The sequence below is a fragment of the Benincasa hispida genome, chromosome 12 (genome assembly GCF_009727055.1).
Source record: "Benincasa hispida cultivar B227 chromosome 12, ASM972705v1, whole genome shotgun sequence".
Lineage (NCBI taxonomy): Eukaryota > Viridiplantae > Streptophyta > Magnoliopsida > Cucurbitales > Cucurbitaceae > Benincasa > Benincasa hispida.
Genome location: NC_052360.1, coordinates 65,293,156 through 65,314,150, shown reverse-complemented (window position 1 = coordinate 65,314,150; position 20,995 = coordinate 65,293,156). Strand labels below are relative to the sequence as shown.

Below are 20,995 nucleotides of genomic sequence, written 5' to 3'. Positions count from 1 at the left end.
GTTCACTTGAAAGAAAGAACTGGCGTATTAAGGATTGGATCAAAAACAATTCTTGAATGAGGTATTCAATTCCAGGGATAAATCGAAAAATAAATATTTTTTTACAAAGAAAATGAATCTTTTTATCGAATAAAGAGAATGTTTGTTTTTGTATAAAGCTTGTAATAGATGTTATAGATATTTGATATTGAAGAATTTAGTTTTATGAGATTTTAATTATTAGATATGTATGGTAGAAAAATATAAATATTTTAAATTAAGAAGAAAGAAATAATAATAACACGACATCCTAATCCAAATTTTGAGGTTGTGTTGCATGAATCATTTTATTTCTCATTTGATAAATTCGTTTTATCATTTAAAATAATCTGTAAAAATAAAACTATAATAAAATTAGCTCTCGTCATCATACACGTGGTATCTCTGTTTCGAGACATTTCCGGCGAGAAACACCAGAACAATCTCGAAGACACCTGAGAGTTTCTCCAAGCCGAACGTATAAAATGGCCCGGATTTCCAAACAATCAATCAAGGTATCGCCGTGTAATTTTGATCGACTTGTAAGCGACAAAGGAAATTTGAATCTCTGTTTTCTGGGTTGGTGGACCGTTTTTGCGCCGAGATCTAAGTCATCTGGATTGTATTGGAATCGTTTGGCTGTATTTTCCTTCCCGTTTCGTTCTTCTTCGAAAAATCGCAGCCTGAGGGGTGAGTTATATGTTCTTGCTCATATTCTCTTTCGTTTATGTAATCTGAATTGGATGTGTTCACGATTCAGTTCTTGAAATTCTATAATTTGAAATGTGGAACTTGAATTGCGCCTTTGAGTCATTTGAACGCAACATGGGATTTGAATTTTTTTTCTATTTTAAGTTTAACATCAAACTAGGAATCATAATATTGCTGCAATTAATTCTGATCCAGTTTAACCTATCCTGGAATGAGTGTTGCCATTAATTGCTTATTTACTTAAGTTTCCATTTCTTTTGCTTTCTTTTGATTGGGGTTGAGCATTTGTTCTGCTTTGTTATTTGAATTTTGGATGACTTACTAACTTACTGGTTGAATCATGAACGCTTTTCTAATGAGAAATTATCAGCCTCAAAAAGTTTCTCACTTTCATAAATTAGCACACTTTTTGGAAAATCGTTTAAATAGTTTTTCTCAGACCGAGATTTAGCAGAGAGATTTGAATAAAAAATTAACTTTTTTATCTCATCTTATATCCAAACCATCAGTTCTTTTGGACTTTCCCAATGGTATCTCGAACACCGAGATTTTATATAATTTTTCAAATCTTACTTAATCTTTCTTTAATTTTAAATACCACATGCAATCAGCCAAGATTGATTTGAACAATCCATTTGCATAATTCGTAAATCAATTTGAAATTTTAAATAATTTTGAAAACAGAAATTCGGCGTAGGATTTAAAAGACAACGTATATAAGATGGGTGAAAGACTATAAAATTTGGAAAATTTTTGAAAAGATGTAAAATTAGTACAAGATTTGTAAAAATTACATAATATTTGAAAAAATTAGGTAGAATCTCGGCGTTTATCTTCTGACCAATTTTCACAAAGAAAAGTTAAAAGAATCAATCGTTTGGATATAAGATGAAAAGTTATTTTTTATTTAATTTTCAATGGTCGATCTTGGCTAGGAAGCATCGGAAAAACTATTTCAACGAATTTTTCAAAAGTGTGCTAGTTGTGAAAGATGAAAACTTTTTAGGGCTATTTCTAACAATTTCGAGGTTGTAATTTAGACTTGAGAAGGTATTATTAATTGTAGGCTTTGAACTCATGAAACGAGTAAAAATTCTAAGACGTTAACATCGAAATGATCGTAGGGACAATTTTCTGCATCTTATAATGATGTTTGTTGCTTAGTACTTTTGTTGCCTGGACATTCACAAACTGTCTTTAAAATGTGATTTTGATGATTCTCTTTTATAGGAATAAGAAAGATCGTAAGGATTGTCTTGGCTAAACAGGCTTATCAATTTTCCTGTAAGCCTATTGCATCTTTTTGTGGACTTCAGATCAACTAGAGGAAATGATTCCCATCTACAGGTACATGGACTCACATCCATTCCAGAAAAGTCGAACACCTTTCGCATATCAGTATCCGAGCATGGAAACTATCCCATCTTACTCGATGATGGATCCAACTAAATCATGTATGCCTCCTCATGATCCTGGGCATAATTGTTGGCATTATGGCTACCCAATGTCGTCTTATTCCTGCTGTAATGGTGGCAATTTCTTCCCTGGTTGTTACAATTTTAGACCATCGCATCTTCCTCTTCCACCCCATCAGCGTATGCACTGCTATGGTGGTTATCCACCCTGCCCCGAACCGTATTATGTCCAATATGTTCCTTCCATGTATTATAATGTAGAGCAGCCCAGATATGAGTTTGACAAGAACACGATGAGGAATCACCACTGCTGTGGCTGTCCTAATAGTTTGTGTGGGCAGAACCAGAAGGATGATAAATGTGTGAAGATTGAGGAGGAGAAACCGGACAATCAAAGGAAGGGGTCTTTGGTTCCATTTCAATTAGGAAATAGTCAGTCTCCAATTGTGTGGATTCCACCTGACTATATGGGGAGCGAAAAAGAGAGGGAGCTTTATGAAACTGGAAACGTGAAGCCGGAGAAGGAACGTCATGGTTTGAATTTGACAGAGAATTTGAAATCTGTCGATCAGGCTCCGAAGTCCTCTAGTGGTTGGCCTCTGTCTGATTTGAGTCACCTTGGGTCGTTGTTGCCTGATGCAGCAGGCATGGGGGCCCAAAGTGTGCAAAATAAGCAACAGGACGACAGAAAAAAAGAGTTTCCATTTCCTGTGATCTGGATGCCTGCTTTTGGTAGAGAGGAGACTGCTAGAAAAGCTGATGTTCATAATATGGATGCTCCTGCAAGACCTAGTGATGAGCCTTCTAATGCTGGGAAGTTAGTCCCAACGAATATCCAGAAAAAAGATGATGCTCCAAGTGAAGGCCCTGAAGTTGTGAAGACTGTAAATCAGATCAATGTTCCTGAAATGAACATGAATCACAAGACTGAAGATGCCAAGAAAAATAAAGAAAGGAGATGCATCCCAGTGGAGGCTGTAAAAGACAATGAGGAAAGGGAATTGCTTAGAAATAATGTGACAGGACGGTCTTCTTCATCCTCACCAAAGAAATCAAGATTACCCCCTGTTTGTCTCAGAGTGGATCCTCTTCCAAAGAGAAAAAATGGCAATAGCAGTTCAAGAAAATCAACTGCCGTGAAGGAAAGTTCTCAATTGGATTCGAAGATCAATAATGTTACTGGAGAGGCAAATGGTGAGAAGATCATCAAGACAGTAGAGGTGAAAACCCATGAGACCCCTGATGGTAATCAAGTGGACAAGGAGGGTGTCTCTAGCACTGGAGAGTCACTAAGCTTGCCAACGCAGCCTCGATCTCAAGAGAAGTTTTTTGACAAGAACTGCGAGGAAGAAGAAGAAAGTCCTAGTAAAGAAGATAGAGAGAAAGATGAAACAATGAGCAAAGCATATCCCGAGAAGGCAGTCGATGAAGGGTTGGAGGTAAGTTCAGGGGACTTAGCTCAGGAAGAAGGGAAACACGGAAAACCTAACTTATCAGATGTTGAAGCTGCCGTGGTCATTCAGTCAGCTTACCGTGGTTATGAAGTTAGGAAGTGGGAACTTCTGAAAAAGATGAAGCAACTTGCTGAAGTTCGTCAAAAGGTCATTGAGGTTCAAAATCATGTGAAAGCTCTGGAATTGGCTCCTCAAGATGAGAAAGAAAGAATGTTTGTTGGAGAAATGATAATGCGACTGTTGTTAAAACTTGACACCATACAGGTATTTATCAACGCTCAACTTTTACTTTTTCTTTTCTCAGAAAAATGATTGCAAAACGATATTTAGAAACTCCTGCTGCAAAATGCCTTAGCTTCCTTTAATGTTTAGTAGTAACTTTTATCTTTCTAAAAAGTAGGGTAGTTATTGTTGAACTTGGATGCGAAAAGAAAATTGTTATATCTTGAAAATCTTAGTCTGAACAGGTCTGTGGTTTTAGAATTTGTAGTCTCTTCTGTTCAAGGTTGACAAAACTTGAGATTGAAGTAGATTTAAAATTTGAAATTTCCCTTTCTATCCTGTATCAATTACTTCTTGTTAAATTGAAACTAAAATGTAGATTTGAAGGCCTATCCTAAGTTATCTTCTTTACTTTTGCATTCAAAAGGGTCTGCATCCAAGTATAAGGGAGTTTCGGAAATCTTTGGCAAAAGAACTTGTAGCTCTTCAGGAAAAACTTGACTGCATGGTGATTAACAAGCCTACAGAAGTAGTACCGGAAGCCTCCATAGAAAAACCTACTGACCATTTTGATGTGGAGACCCATGATGACAAAAAGGAGCAGCAGCAGCAGAAAGATGTAGTATCGATCAGTGACATCTTTCCCAACGGGGTAAATGAAAGCAACAGTCTTATGGGAGAGTCACATGGAGCTCAACCTCTTGGCGGAGGTGATGATATCGCTGGCTCTGAAGGCATGAACTCCCCCACGGACAAAGAGCTTAGGCAGACAGGGGATGGACCTGGAGAGTTACAAGAAATAGATGATCGGAACACCACCGTGTCTGAAGCAGAGCAACTTGCAAAACCAAGAGAACATGAATCTCAAAATGAAGATCCCTTTGAATTGTCCCCTCAAAACTTCTCCAACCAGATTGACGGCGAAGAAATTATGCCTTCGTTAATGGGGGATAAAAGAGCAGACGAAGCTGAATCAGGAGCTGAGATGGAACAGAATGTGAAGGTAGTGAATGATGCAGAGAAAAATGTAGCTGAAGTTCTTCAAATGGACATGAAAGAAGAAACTTTAGATCATTGCCAATATTTTTCAGAAGATGGGCATCCTGCAGGAGATTCTTTGGAAGTTCAGGTTTTGAACCCCAATTCTGATGATCAAGTGGAAGCAATAGCAGGACAAACACCTGGAGCCCTTGATGAGATAACCATTTCAACACCTTATGAAAATGGACAAACTGGGGACTGGTCGACTGCAGATACGGAACTTCCTGAGGATGACAATCTAAATAACGCCGATGCCGACAAGCACATTGAGATGAGAAGAGAGGCATCAGACGCTGAAGAGAATGTACATGATTTAGCAGTCGACCTAGATAGTGATAGAACCCCTGCTGAGAAGCAAGGAGCACCTGATGAATCTGCAGTATTGCCAGGGGAGCAATCAAACTCTACTGAGGACCTGAACATCCAAAACGAGCTGGTAACTGATAAAGACGAACAACAGACAGCAGATGAGGTGGAGAAAGTGCTGAAAGATGTGCAACATCAGCCCATGCCATCCAGTGAGTTGGACAACCAGGCTAGCCGAGCATGTGATGAATCTGCAGAATTGCTTGAGGAACTATCAGAATCCTTCCACGACGAGAACATCCAAAACGAGACGGTAACTGAGAAAAATAAAATGGCAGAAGGCATGCTACAAGACCCATGTGTACTTGATCCTAGGCAATCCAGCAAGTTAGACAACCAGGCTAACGAGTTATATGCTCCTGGGGAAGCAACTTCTATTGAGATGGGTGAAGTGTCACTACCTGAGTCACCGAATGCACGCCGGGAGACAATGGATAAGCATGATTTGTTAAGTGACAGAGAGATGGACAAAAGACTGGTTGATGAAAATGAGAAAATGAGAGAGATGGTGGGGAAGTTGATGGAGGCTGGCAAAGAACAGATAGCCATCATATCTAAACTGAGTGGAAGAGTGAAGGACTTGGAAAAAAGGCTGGCAAGGAAGAAGAAACAAAGGCGAGGATGTGGCATGTCTATGTCAAGACATCCTATGTTGAATGGTCGCATAAAAGCTTGAAAGGCTCCACGATCTGCATTACTTCGTGATATCTCGTTTGTAAAGAGAAAAAAAAAAAAAAAAAAAAAATCTCAAATTCAAGTAAATGGGAGAGATGAAGTATATGTATCTTTGTGATGAGATCCCTTATTTTGTAATATTTCATCTCGCTGTGAATCTATGTGATACAAAAATAAAATGCATCTCTCTTTTCGTTAAGAAAAGACATAACATCTTGAGAAAGTATTATATTTGTTTATATTTAAATGTTGCTAAGTTGTTGGATGATCTTTGCTGCTTCTGCTGTATTAATATTTGATACTATTGCCGCGTAGCAGAAAGCATCGGTTCATCGGTTTGGACCGAATTGTACACATCCCTACTGCGACTACCCAAGAAAAAATAGGCATAGATGATATTTGACCTGCTTTTTTAAAATAAGTTTTTTCTTTTAACTTTGTTCTAGCAGTAGTAAACATCTTATAATACTTTCTCCTCGCTCTCTTGATCTAGTTTTCTCTTCGCTTTTTATCCTTTCGTTCTCATTCTGACATCATCTTTTCCCTTACTAGGAATGGGAGATTTCATTGCCTTTGTGAACTCAATATCATTTAGACCATTTGAAATCGTCTCTATCCAATCCTTTTCAACTGGCACTGTACCAGGAAATATGTGGATCACGACCAAAGAAATGACCAAGATGTAATGAGCTAGAAAACTGATGTTCTTTACATTCCCTTCTACTTGAAGAAAATTTTACCAGTGAAGTGTGTTGCAAAAAGATACCATATCCCACAGATGTAAATTTTCGAAGCAGATCCTCCCTAATTGCTTACACCATCTTAAAAAGTTATGTATGTCATGTCAAATACAAAGAGGTGGACAAATTGTTGAATTTACCGACTTCAATGGAAATAAAGGTGAAACACAAGATGAAAAGGGATTCTACAAAGAGATCAACAAGACCCAGATGAAAGAAAGGGAAATTCAGTGCACAAAACATCACTTTATCATGTGGATTCCATTAAAATAATGAAGAATAACAAAAGAAAGAAGTTGGAAGAGAAAGCAAAAGAGGAGAAAATGAGAGACATAAAAGGTAATTAAAAAAAATGAGATTTTCAAAAATAGAAAAATAAGGAAAATTGTTTACACAAGATAGCAAAATTTTAATCTTCTTTGATAGAGACGAATAAAAATCTACCGTTAGTAATAGAAATTGATAGAAGTTTATCACCAATAGATGCTGATAGAAGTTTATCAATGTCTCAATATTTGTTTTTTATTTTTTATTTATTTATTTATTATTATTATTATTATTATTTTTTTGTTATTTCTATAAACAATTTGACATTTCCTTCTTTAAAAAAATATGAAAAGTTTTTTAAAAAAACTATATCAAATTTCGTTTGGATTCAATTTTTTCAAGTTCCGTCAAAATATTCAAAAATAACATGGTTATACTTGTGGTAAGTTTTTGTTATTCATAAATTTAATGCATTTGATGGTTTAATTATCCATTCAATCAAAAGGGCTTAGTAAAGTAACCATATGTTGAAAGTTCAAATACGATAATAGACCATGATCTTACACCACTCTTTTATCCCTATCTGAATCTCAAATGAATGAGACAAATAGAATAATCTTGACAAAAACATATCCCAGAAAAAGAAAAGGACACTGTTATCTTCAAGTATTTTCAGGATAAAAAAATATCATAATTATTCCTTCTAAAATAAAACCCAACTCCAATTACATTTTAAATCTAACAAACTTTGGGGAAAAAGAGAAATATTCAATGATATTTTATCATACATCAAGATAAAGAATCCAAATTTACCCACTTCCAAAGAGTATATATTACATTTAGGAGTGAATTGCCATAAAAATGGACTTAATAGGGAAAACAACAAAATATAATACATGTGAATGAACATACAATGGCACCAGTCAAGAAGGATGTAGTTTTTACATAATAACAATAATATTTTAACCAAAAAGAAAAAAGAAAGGAAACCCAAAGACATCCTTCCAGAAAAAAATAATGAAAAGAAAAAAAGATGTTAAAAATGAAATGAATTTAAGATTAGGCTCTACTTTTAACTACCCTCCAATTTCCATCAAGTTAATTAGTTTCCAAAATAGTTTCTGTACCATTTGTTGTGGTTGAATTTTCCATTTCTGGTGGAGGCTTTACATACTTCCCTATCACCTTTTGGTGTCTCCTGTGTCTCATTCTGTCTAGTTTAGCTTTACTCTTTTGCTTTCTGTTCTCTTTCTGCCGAAATCGTAAATTCTTCTCTCTCTCATACACGCCTTGCCAAAAGACCTCACCTGTCGATGGCCACAACCACCTTCTCGTGGGGTGATCGGCGTCTGCTTCCTCTCCCAAGTCCTCATCCATGCTCTTTATCATAGTATATGAAAACCATTTGATCCACATTTGGCCTCTCCGCATATCAAACTTGTGTTGTTCTTGCATTGCACCAGTCTCAGGGTGCACGTACACAATATGCCTTGCACTGTGATATGCCCAAACATTTACGAGGAGCTCGAGTAGCCTGGAGTAACAGTGCTTGTCCTGTAAAATGGAACAGTTCAACTCCAGCAATTTCAACAAAACAATGCAAATGCATGAAATAATGGCTCGAAAATGCTCATAGTTCTATGTTCAAATCTAAGAAACTAAAAAAAAGAGGGGAGTTACTTTGGACAAACTCAAATAGCATCGTCCGCTTGAATGGTGTTCGTCGTACATCTGTGCATCTAAGGCATCAACAAACATTCTGCAAACACCAAAAAGGAAATAAAATAAGTAAATGAACAATAGAACAATAGCGAACAAATGAATTAACTATAGCCATAATGCAGTGAAGATAGGAGATAAATCTCTTACAAACCTTGAAAACATTACAAATTCTAGAAAAGATCTAGTTGGCAGAGCCCAGCTCTGCATAGCAGACCACGTATAACCATCTGAAGGCATGGGCGGTAAAAATTCCTGATCACTTTTTATACCATACATCATCTTCAATGACTCGGAGAATGCAAACCTATAACCAAAAGTGGCATAGGATAAGAATTGATATCTGAAGCTTGTAACGAGAGTTCAAATGAATTTTGTTAGGCCATGAGTTTTCATGTCTTACTTGCAATTTCCAGCATTTATGGAATCACAAAATGACCAAAAATCAAGCTGTAGTGGATTTCTTGGATCCAAGTCCATGCGGACCCAAAAGTAGAGTGCATCTCCATGCCTTCGCGTTTGAATTGCATCTAATAATGCAGTTTCCGCAATTTTTGACAGTGATACCTGTTGAACCACACCATCGATTAGACAAAAGTGTGTGGCTTTTTTCTTTGTCGAAATATTATTCTGCAATCCAGAAAGGTCGCAAGGAATGAGGATTTTCCTTGCCTCACGCTCATGCAGAAACGATAATGGGAGGTATCTGCTGATATAGTTTTGTAATCTCTTATTGAACAGTGTAAACGTTCACTTCTTTTGTGTAAATAATCTACCAATTGTTTCAAGATTATTTTCAGTAGAAGAGAATTACAGAATGTAAAAGTGAGTTCAAGAAATAAAACTTCAAAAGAAACATGGATGGAGAAATGTCACATACATTCCTGGCAGTTGCTCTCCAAGATTGAAAACCAATCCAAGCATTCTTGTGAATGCGGTCAACCCGGTTAGCAATTGCAAAGAAGGCTCCATATTCACCAAGTACATTTCGGTAGTAAGGATTATTGAGAAGTGGAAGCCGTGAAGGTGCATCGACATCATCTATTCCAGATCGCCTGCCTTTACTAGACTGCAAGAATAACATTTAACACCTACAATAAGATGGTAAATAGAGTAGCTTGTCTAATTGACATGAACTTTTGATGCAAAAAGAAAATGATATTTTACATAAATTTCAAATGTGCATTTGATCTTTCATCAAACATATTTTCTTTGGTAAAGAAACATTCACTGAAGAGGGGGGAAAAACAGGAGAAACTAGGGGAAGATTATATAGTATCCCAACACCTTAAATCCAGCACACATACAAAGATTCTTTTTTCTTTTCACTTTTTTTTTTTTTTTAATAAGAATCAACTTTCATTTGAGTGATGAGAAGACAAAAAGTTTAGGATACAAACTCCAACACGGCGACTTCCCAATTGACATTAGTAGGAATTGGGAAATAATTACAAAATTCTTCAAGGTAAGACACTCCGTCTTGAGGCAAAATCCAAAATACTTCAAAACAACATTTAGAGATTATATAAGAAAGATTAACCGACACTTTATTCCATATAATTTTAGAATATCAAATAAAGGAAACCTGAAAAATTACCAACCTCCAATATAATTATCTAAATTAGTCAAGTATCAACAAAAAAATCTTGCAAACCATTGAAGTTAAGCAGAGTCGAGACTAATAGTTGACATCTCTGAATCTCATTGAAGTTGTAAAAAATCGTTGTAATGATTCATAATGCAGAAAAGCACATAGTTGCCGTGGGATGATAAAGAAAATATCAGTATTTTCATCATCAAATTTGCACATGGAAAACTAAGCAGGGAGAAAACTTTCATGCAACTCACCAGCCCAATTCCACGATAAAGAGAATACCGGTGCAGGAAAGGCCAAACTCCTTCACCAAAGTAAGGTTCATAAATGCATAATGGCTGTCCGGTCCTTTCAAGCTCCCCTTCGTCCCTTTCATGCAAATCATTCTTAGACCTATCAGCCTTCTTAGCACTTCGATACACATCCTCCCATGTGCTATGAGGTTGCTCAGTTCTATCTTTTATCTATCAAATTCAAGTACCAATGATAACAAGAAGAAAGAAAATAAATATTGAAGAAAAACAAAATTGTTTTAGATTATAGAGAACCAGAGATGTGCTGCTTTTAAACTTACTTCATCTTCCTCTCTTCTTCTTTTGAGATTAGACAGCACTGTATGTCTTTCCTCCTCCCATATATCATATACAAATGACTCATTAAAAGCAAAAGAACTGCCAGGCTTCCTTTTTGGAGTATGGTTCCAATTCTTTTCAAATTCATCTAAAATTGTGAAACTTTTTCCGTTCCTGTGCAAGATGGACAAATTTGATACCCCTTTAAATAACTGCCACTGCCATTTTTCTTTCAATTTGGAAGGGATTTCTGCAACTTCCTTGGCTGGCGCCGCTTCTGATGGAAGCTTAAGAACAGCATCAAGTAGTGAGGCATATCCCTCCACAGTTTCTGAAACCATCAGATTTTTCACAGTGTCTCTTCCAATTGAAGCAATACTGCGAGCCAGTGGTGATAATCTCCTATTCGAGATCACTTGCAAAATAATTTGGGAAAGTACATTGAAATTTCCCTTGGGGAACAGATAGCCATTTACCCTGTCATCAACCTAGTTGTTATTGCCAGTGCAGTCAGTAGTTTGCCCAGGATTTGCACATATGATAAATGTATTTCTTTAAACAAAAATAAGGCATCATTTATAAATATATATGTATGCACACAAGTACAAAAGGAAGATACCACACGGAAAAGACTTCAATCAACCCAAAGCACTGTCAAAATGGGAAAAAGTTTTAACTCCAATTTTTGGTAATAAAAAATTGGAAATCCTAAGCAATTTAGTGGTAGCAAAGAGAGTCATGCTAAGCCACGTTCCAAACATCCTCCAAAAGTCCTTCCTTGAAAGAACACTAATGCTACATAGTCTTTGAAATAATTCATAATTGGAAGAAGAGGTGGAAGATGAAACAAGGAATCAAAAAATATGCTCATATAAGCAAGAACACAGAATCTCGAATGAGAGAAAGTCGAGCACTTTTTTTTTAATTAAAATCAACGACTTCCATTGAGAAAAAATGAAAGGATACACAGGCATACAGAAAATGAGCATGATAGAGATAGTCTATAAACATTCAATTGTGAGAGGGTGAAAAGGCAGGAAAAATACATTTTGCCCTCTTCTCCAAGTGATAAATACATCGCATTGTTCAGACACTAAAATCCAACTTCTAAAATCAAGGATCAATATATATAAAGAATTTTTAAGATGAATTTCTTTGTTCATTATTGTCGTCACACACATAGAACGTATCCTCTGCCATATTATCTTGATTTCTGTGCATGGTAGGTGTAAAGCTTGTTTATCAACTACAGCTTAGCTTACTTGATGTTATGCATAGGATTGCGGCTGACTCGATTTCCTGGGTTACCTTACTTGATGTAAAGAATGTATATGCATAGGATTTGAACAAATGGTTAAACTTCAAAAACTGTTGTGGAATTTTCTTTCCTCTGCCTAGACTCAATAACTGTTAAGAAAGCATGTACTCCAACGATTATTAAAACCCTGAAGGATAAAACTTGCTCTTGAGATGAAACGTCAATAATGGGTAGTGGAAGAGTGATTGAGGCTGACTCTGATTCTTGGAGGTATGCCCCTTCAGATGCAACATATCAGTTCGGAATTTGGATCCTGCATACCATTTTTCTTGCAACATTCGTTTTTACTAATTTCTCCACAACCAATCAGACGAGGTTCTCCCAGTGGATTTTTACAAGGTGCTTTGGAAATTTTAAGCTCTTCCTTTAGACTTGCCTCGTGGACTATAAGTTGTGGATGGCTGGGTTTTGTGTGTGTGTGTGTGTGTGGATGGCTGATTTGGAAAGTATAAATATCATACATACCATTTTCCTTGATCTAAGCTCCATCTCTTAGAGATAGAAACTTTTCCTAGGGGAAGACAGAACTTTGACACTTCAAGAGACTTCTATTTTTTTTTCAGTCCTTTTAGAGTGCCTAAGATTCTCGTAATTACACCATACTTCATCTCACGATAATTTTAATTCGAGAGCTTGCATCCAATATCATTTGACTTTGGCTTTGCCACAGATTATCTAATCTTCCCTTTCTATTGTATATTGGTTCTTATTTATGAATCCTTTCTTATTTGTAAAAGAACAATGTATGAAAACAAATATGACATGTTAGAACTGTTAAGAATATGAAACAAGTATCATACCGTCTGTAACATGCTCCCAGACAGTAGGATAATAAGAAGTTAGAAACATACGTGTTTTCTAATAGTGGCAAGATCTGGGGCAACGATTGGTTTTCCCATTCCCATGGCTTTTACCAAAACCTTTGGGAAAGATTGCTCTTCCAAACAAGAACCATATATAACAAGATCAACCATACTTAGGGCATTGTCTAAATCTGCATCAACAGGAACATGCTTCACAACACTTCTTGGATAATCCAGTCTCTGAGCAATGGCCTAAGGGAAACCGGATGAGTCAATAAAAGCTAGCAAATCATTAGCGAGAGATGTAAACCAAAGAAGATATGCACCTCAACAGCCATCGTATAGTTGCTATTTGAATCCCCACTTAGAACAAATATCTTGAGATGAGAATTGGAATGTTCATCCAAAGAAAACTCGTGAAGTAGTGGCAACATGGCCTGTAAAACCATCGCATGTTCCAGCCACATGCCCCTATACAAAAATTGACTTCCAACAATGGCAATAACCAAGTCATCATTCGCATAGCCCATTTTTGCACGTAGATTATCAGCATCAGAGGTGACATCAAGTTCTGCCTCCAATGCTTCGGCAGGAAAACTTGGAATCACAAAGAAATTCCCACTATCGTATGCAGAGTAGATCATCTGTGGAAATTTTAGATAAAATAAAACCAATTAATAAAAATTGACAAATTCATTACATCACAGGTTAATAATATATGAAAAATGATTTTTTTTAGTTGAGAAACCAAGCTTGACCAGAAAATGATTTTTAAGATGTCATACATAATACAAATAACGAATCTCATACTGAAGTCATTTGGAAAATTCTTCCAATGAATGGTGCAACATTTGAAAGCATAAATACTAACTAGCTATTTTCTCTCATTGTAAATATCCAGGTCAATTAATTGGTTCATCCCTGTGTTTAATCTTAATATTGATCAGTAGTTAAGCAAACCATTACCGGCATGACATAATTGGGAAAGACAACAACAGTTGAATGATTGAATACTCTCTTCCAATCATTTAAAAGATCAAGTAACCCATCTGCTGCATAGTTTTGAGAGCGTAAGGCTAGGGTTTCTTCATGGATAGTCCAGATGAGTGGTAAGGATTTGAAAGGTTCCTGAAGATAGCTGTGACAAGCAACACCATTCATTGAAATATATAATAGAGTTCGGCATATTGCCAAATTATTAGTACAGATAAGATGGATTGATAATGGGCATATCTAGGCAATTCTCGGAATAAGAACACAAATTTAACTGCAAAGAGGTAAATAAAGAGCAATAAAATAGAAAGGAAAAATAAACTATACCATTAAAATCAAGGAAACCTTGAATAAAATTTATTTCTTAGTCCAAAAAATTAAAAAAAAAAAAAATACCTTTTTAGTCCTTTGAGTGTGACTAGAAAAGGTTCTATTTCAGTCTTTGCATTTCAAAAAGTGATGATTTAATCCTAAGTTATTGAATTTAGTTTAAGATAGTACATGCCATTAGTTCCCAGTTAGATGTGAAAACTCTTTGCAGAACTGACTTCATGAAGCTTTTTACAACTCTTTGTGGAAAGAATCTTATCCAAAGAAGATCAAAAAAATTTTGTGGAAGCTTAGTCTTGGCTTCATTGGCACAGTCCTTGGCTCTGTATTTCTCCCAATTTGTCCAGCACAGTGAAGAATCAATCAGCCATCTTTTATGTACAATGCAGCTTTGCTGATTTGTTTGGGAAACCATGCTTATCTAGCTTTAATTGGGCCATTGCCTTACCAATAGACCCTCTAACATTGATGGAATCTCTTGACTTGGCAAAGAAAAGGAAGTTTTGTGGTTTAACTTCGGAAGGTCTTATTTTGAGTATCTTGGCATGAATGGAACCAGCATCTCTCCAAAGACAAGGCTATCGATTTCAAATCTTTTTTTTCTTTTATCATTTATCCTTTACTGTCCTCTCATGGTGTAAATTTTCACCTTACTTTAATAGCTAGTCTCCAATCTCTTACTGCCCAAAAGTTTTTTGTAACTCCCACTGTTCTCTGCTCTTTTGTAATTTCATGTCATCGATGAAATGAATATTTATCTCTTTTGTAATTTAATTTAATGAATGAAATGAATATCTCTGTTTCTCATCAAAAGAATACATATATATTACTTTGGAATCCAGGGATGTAAGTTTCAAAACAACCATCATTGTAAAGGAAAGGGTACTTCTCAAGAGTAGGTAAGCTCACATTCTTACATATTTCTCAATGAAAGCTTAGTTTACAAAGTGTACAGCGTCCATTTTTTTTTTCTCCTTTTCACATTTCCAAGAGTTGTGAGGAAAAGTTCCATCTTATAAATATCAAGCTTCTTCATGTTCTGCTCTCTCTCCTTTTCAGAAATTAATTTGTGCTCAAATCCTCATAGTTTTTTCTTCAATGTGCATTTCCTACTTAGGAAAATTTGTTGGCTTAATGTTGTATGGAATTTGGGCCACAAAGGATTAGAAGAAAGGACTCCAGTTCTTGGTCATTAAGATAATTACAAAGGCATGCACAAATGAACAAGAGACTATGGCAATTTTCCCCCAATTATGAAATCAAAACTCATCTTATAGAAGAACCATCTTTACTGAATATAACTCATGGTAATTCTCAAAGCAATGGCAACAACCCCCCGGGAATTTATGAAGCAGTATATTATTTCATGATAATTGAATGACTACATTCATTCTTGGAGGGGGAATTTTTAAAAAAATAAATATTAAAAATAAAATTTAACTTTTTTTTAAAAAAAGGATAGACTATACTCATTCTTACCAGGAAAAGACATCTTTTACTCCAAGAGAGTGGATAAGTATGCCATCATAGCTGGAAAAAAAACATCATAAAAATAATTAGAAAGAGGAGCGAGACATAAACTTAATTAATAGAACGTTATGAGATAAATGTCATTAGGTTAAAATATTGAGATAAGCAGCATTAACATACTTTAGCCAATCAACCATGACCTCAGTCTCATCACAAGCTTGAATTAAAGTAACTGGGACTCCCATCTGCCTCCACACATCATTTGCTGGCCCACCTTGAAGAGAATAAACCTGTAGAGCCAACAGTTGAGACATCAAATTATATGCTGGTATGTATAATCTCCATGACAGATATCATGTAAAGTAAATATGGCAACTTTAAGCTGATGAACTTAGTTCTAGACTTCTACTTTGGCAAGTCAACAAACCAAGAAAATGAATATTCTTATTATTGGCCAAAAATGTAGTTTCAAAAATAAATCTATGAAGAGGGAATGTGTGAGAATACTAGTAAGGATATATACTGGTAAGAAATAAGAATAGTAGTAGGAGCATATGGGTAATTAGTTAGGGGTGGCTTAGTTATAATTATGGGAAGTTAGGGGCCTTAGAGGGAGTTCATATTGGTAAAAGTTTCTGTTGTGGGACTTTGGAAGAGAGGTATCCCTCTCAAAGGGTTACTAATATTGTAATTTCATCATCAATATTGCAATATAGTTATCCTTAGTGTTTTCTTGGAATTTATGTGCCTGGGTACCTAACTCAATAACATAGCAATAAAGGGGGCATCAAAGTAAAGAATGATGAACATATTGGTACACGTACACCCTTCCCACAAGTATGTTTTCAGTTCTGCTTCTGAACTACAATAATAATCAAAGTAAAGAAAAATGTTTCACTGCAAGTAACCACAATAATAATGCAACATTAGAAATGTAACGAAGAAGTATGCCCTGTTGAGGAAACATTTGTCTATAGCATTATGACTTATGAGCCAATAACAAAAGTATATTGAACTCCACATTCTGCAACAAAGCATAGCCTACAATTGTACAGCCTTTATATTTCAATGGTGCATTGTTTGATATCGTCAACCTATAGGCTATATCCGTCCATAGAATTTCAAAAGAAAAAATAAACCAACTGCGTTTCTCATTTACTTTCAAGTACAAATAGAGTAACAGAATTAGAGATAAGAAAGATCAGCAAGGCAGTAACAATTGTGCAAAATTTGTAAAGGTGTGTGAAGAACAACAGAATCAGCTTCATCAAGATATTTGAAATGGGAAAATCCAGGAATACAACATGCTTACATCTTTCCTTAAATGTCCTCACAAATCCCCCAAAAAATAAACTACATAATTGAAGTTGAGATTAAAGAAGGCAATGTGTAACAACTCTTGCATTCTGGTATCTGAAAAAAAATGAATTACCTGAAATACATATCCTATCTCCTGCAGAGCAGATGCAATGGTTACCATTAGCATTTGATATGAATCGACCAACAGATCTGAAAATACCTTTAAAAGAGAAAATGGCATTAAAAGGAATATTTATCAAACGATATCAGGCATGCATTCAGTAATATTAACCTGAAGTAGACCAGTCGTATATACTGTCAAATCTACATGACATAAAGTAAGAGAGAATAATTCACAATCCATGGAAGCATTTAGAGAGAGAACAACTAAATGAGAACGTCAATGGCAGAGAGCTCAAAGATTTCAACCAATTCGTGAATTATAGCTAAGATTGTGGTAGCAAACTTACCAGTGCAAGCTGAGGTTTCCTATACCCAAAACGATTTTTAGTCCTATTAAAAGATGAAATATCCGCTTCTCTTGCTTCTTTCTTAAATTTCCCCAAAAGCTTCGACGGCTCAAATCGAATATCCTCCCCAAAGTCCAGCATGCCCAGCTCCTTTAAGAACTTCAAATCCCCTAAACTTTTCTCCACATCTTTAAAAGGAATGTCAGACTTCTCCATGACTGATCCAGGTAAGAACATTTGAAAAAGAACCACAAAGAAAAGGAACACAGCCACAGTACAAATCCATTGCAAGTAATCAATCTTTTGGAAAAGCAAAAACCGGGAAAACCTCGATCTGGGTCTCAGCAGAAATGGGCATCTTTCCCCTCTACTAATTGATGAAGAACGAAGAAGCGGGTCTCTCTTCAATGGAAATCCATTTTCCAGTGAACCCATTTGCTTCCATCCAATTACAGTAAAGTAAAACGCCTCAACTCAACATCCCAAAATCAATCGCATCAGATAACACCAAATTCACAGCCAGGAGATGGGAATTTCAAGATTCAGAATGAACGACACAAAACGACCCAGTAATCTAATCGCCGACAATTGCTTAAATGGGCTGCAACTGAGACAGATTTAGCACAGTAGAAGCAGTAAATTGAAAGCAAATAAGTAGAGGATGCTTGTGAGTTGAGTAAAACAGAGAGAGAGCGAAATTGGTGAACTTAGCGAGCGAGGTTTGAGAGAAGAAAAGATGTTGACGTGGATATTGGCATCGTCGTGAACCGTCAAACTTCAACTCCAAATGGGTCTCCTCAAAGATCAAAGATTTTCAAAGATTTTACAGGCAAAATGGTGGGTTTTTGCCAAATAAAAATCTTTATTTGTGATTACATAAAACAAATGGGCAATTATTTGAAGTAACGTTCTGAAATTGAAAGATTCTACTGTACTACTGTTTCAACAACACTCCCTTTTTAGATCGTGTGCAACTTCTTTGAGATTAACATACGTAAAGTATGATATAATCTCTCTCATTGAAGAATTAGAATATTTTTCATTCCTGTAGTGTTCTTGAGCAAAAATCTAAGTTTTTTTTTTTTTCTAAGAAATCCATATTTTAGGAGGGCAAAACATTTAAGATACCTTCCATAAAAGTATCTTAGGATACTGATTCTCGGACATCTTAAGATATCCTTACGGAGGGTGTTTTAGATAACTCATAACAGCATAAGTTTTCTAGATTTTTAAATTGAGAGCATCTCCATTTTGCTCTTTTGCATTTCATTTTTCTCTTATGTATATATTTTTTATTATATAATAGTTCTTAATTTTTTTAGTAAGATATTCAAATTTAAATTAATATTTATTTTATAAAAAATATTAAATTATGATACATTATTTTGTTGAGAAAAAATAACATATAAAAATAATATAAATTATATTAATTTAAAAAGAAATTCAAATTGATACAGACAAATAAGTTATATAATTTCAAATTATATTCAATTAATTATAAACTAATAAATAGTTGTAATGACATTCTTGAAACATTATGTAAATTGAAGATATTCTCAAATAGAAATCCAGGTTAAATCGCAAATTTGATCTTATAGTTTGGAAAAGGTTAAAATTTAGTCATCGCATTTTATAATTAAAATTTAGTCCCTATAGCTTGATAAAATTCTTATAAATTGTCCCGCTTTATCAAATCATTTGTGACTATTTACGAGGATTTGTCAAATCATAAGGATTAAATTCTAACTTTTAAAACCATATGACTAAATTCTAATTTTCTCTAAACCACATAGACCAAATTTGTAATTTAACACTTTTTTTATAATAGGTAAAATGGAAGAGTTTAAATGTTGACCTAAAGTCGTAGGATAAATTTTATTTCAATTGAGTTATATATTCATCTTGACCTTCGTTAATTTTTAATTTTTAATTTTTAATTTATTTTTTTTTTTTAAGGTAGATGATATGTTTTTATATTTGTGTCAATTATATCCACTCGAGTTTGATAATTGATTTTGTGCCCATATAATAATTGATTGATTTTTGTGCCCATATAACTATTGTATGGATTTGATATGGTCATAAGTTTCTTATCAAAATGGTTAAACTTAAACAAAGCTTTTAATACAACTCATTAATAACACAAATTTTGAATGACCATCATCCGAACCTTTCATCATGGTATCAACTATTTTAGTTTTTTAAATAACATTTCCTTTCTAAGGATTTTAATATACTAAACTAATTGTTTATTCTCAACGAGTTGTTATTCTTTATTAATTTTTAGTATAGAAAGCAAGAACGTATGAAACTGGATCAAACTATTAAACTCGATCTAATTATATTTTATGTTATTATTCTAATCAAATTAAGTCATTTCTTTTCAACAATCGAGAATGAAAATGATAAAGGAAGAAGATAAAAGAGAAAATTGAAAGTCTAATTTATTTTTCTAGTTTAAAATGTCATATTGTTATTGTTGTAAAAATAATTTTTTATGAGATTTTTTAAACCTATTCTTAAAACTCAGGAACTGAAAAGGTGTACTTAAAATTCTAGAACTAAATGTTTTTTACTCAAAATTCATGGACTAAAAGAGTAATTATTTCTATACTAATAAATTTAATTTCCTTTTTTTTTCTTGGACTTCACTTTCAAGTAAGTGAATAAGATATTGGAAATGTTTTTTTTTTAGAAAATATCAATCTACTTTCAAGTGTCCATAAATTTAGTCTCTATACATCTAATAAATATTCAAAATGGTTATTGTTGTCGATTTATTGTTATATTTTCTTTAAAAAAGTCTCAATTTACATTTTCTTTATAAATTTTGAAAATTTGTTTTCTTACGTCACTATTGTTATTTTTATCATTTAACTAATTTCAATAGAAATTAAAATAGAGAATTCAAATTTAAACATTCCATAGTAGATAAACTAAAATAAAACAAATCTCAAAATAATTTTTTAGAAAGCAAAAGAATATATATATATATATATATATATATATATTTCTTTTGAGTAGAATTGTTATAATATATTTATTTATAATGTTTAATAAACAATTTTGATATACAACTATAGTATATTACAACCGATTTCATACATTAAAGTATATGAAGTCAATGTCGTTATTATTAATATTTTTATTACAAGTCAATTTTATAATATTTAATCATAAAGTTGACATTTTTTTGAAACATAAAATTCATTTTCTATATATCTTAAAACTTTCTTTAAGAAAATGATCAATATTTAATAAAAAATGATCAATATGAATATAATTTAACTAGCATAAACCATCACTTTCAATCAAAAGATAAGAAGTTTGAATGTTTTTACCTTCAAATTATTGTATAAGAAAAATATTGATAAAAACCGACGATTGATAATGAGATTGTGAAGTATGGTTGGAAGAGTGTTCTAGTGGAAGCTTAAGTTCCCTAGTAGAGGGAGGGGATGACTATTTGTGTTCTCCCTGATTCATAGGGATATGGACACATGCATGTGGTTACATGT

The 20,995-nt window shown here is 34.3% G+C and overlaps 2 protein-coding genes across 3 annotated transcripts; one reads left to right on the top strand and one right to left on the bottom strand.

Annotated features, from left to right (window-relative positions):
- The first annotated feature begins 510 nt into the window (after window positions 1-510).
- On the top strand, window positions 511-6,106 carry LOC120067900 (BAG family molecular chaperone regulator 6). The gene is made up of 3 exons (XM_039019523.1): window positions 511-708; window positions 1,960-3,862; window positions 4,248-6,106. Exons 2-3 carry the CDS (start codon window positions 2,060-2,062, stop codon window positions 5,901-5,903), a joined length of 3,459 nt encoding a protein of 1,152 aa, XP_038875451.1. The 5' UTR covers window positions 511-708; window positions 1,960-2,059; the 3' UTR covers window positions 5,904-6,106.
- A 1,598-nt stretch (window positions 6,107-7,704) lies between these two features.
- Window positions 7,705-18,328, bottom strand: LOC120092968. Of its 2 annotated transcripts, none has more exons than XM_039051236.1 (14): window positions 17,478-18,328; window positions 17,141-17,227; window positions 15,889-15,998; window positions 15,718-15,768; window positions 13,882-14,053; window positions 13,242-13,559; window positions 12,964-13,167; window positions 10,797-11,282; window positions 10,477-10,686; window positions 9,509-9,697; window positions 9,032-9,195; window positions 8,783-8,935; window positions 8,590-8,668; window positions 7,705-8,463 (listed from the first exon to the last, which is right to left on the bottom strand). In XM_039051236.1, the coding sequence occupies exons 1-14, from the start codon at window positions 17,910-17,912 to the stop codon at window positions 8,008-8,010; spliced, it is 3,114 nt and encodes a 1,037-aa protein (XP_038907164.1). In that variant the 5' UTR covers window positions 17,913-18,328; the 3' UTR covers window positions 7,705-8,007. The 2 variants fall into 2 exon arrangements, with proteins under 2 accessions (XP_038907164.1, XP_038907165.1); XM_039051237.1 differs by having other exon boundaries at window positions 17,141-17,217; window positions 17,478-17,616.
- Between the last annotated feature and the right edge of the window lie 2,667 nt (window positions 18,329-20,995).

Bases quoted from the DNA above. Each gene is read 5' to 3' on its own strand.
- LOC120067900 (XM_039019523.1), top strand. From the start codon at position 2,060: ATGATTCCCATCTACAGGTACATGGACTCACATCCATTCCAGAAAAGT. The intron at 3,863-4,247 runs GTATTTATCAAC...TGCATTCAAAAG, and splicing joins TAAAACTTGACACCATACAG to GGTCTGCATCCAAGTATAAG.
- LOC120092968 (XM_039051236.1), bottom strand. From the start codon at position 17,912: ATGGGTTCACTGGAAAATGGATTTCCATTGAAGAGAGACCCGCTTCTT. The intron at 15,999-17,140 runs GTAATTCATTTT...TTGGCTCTACAG, and splicing joins AGATAGGATATGTATTTCAG to GTTTATTCTCTTCAAGGTGG. The intron at 15,769-15,888 runs GTATGTTAATGC...TTTTTTTTCCAG, and splicing joins GTCATGGTTGATTGGCTAAA to CTATGATGGCATACTTATCC.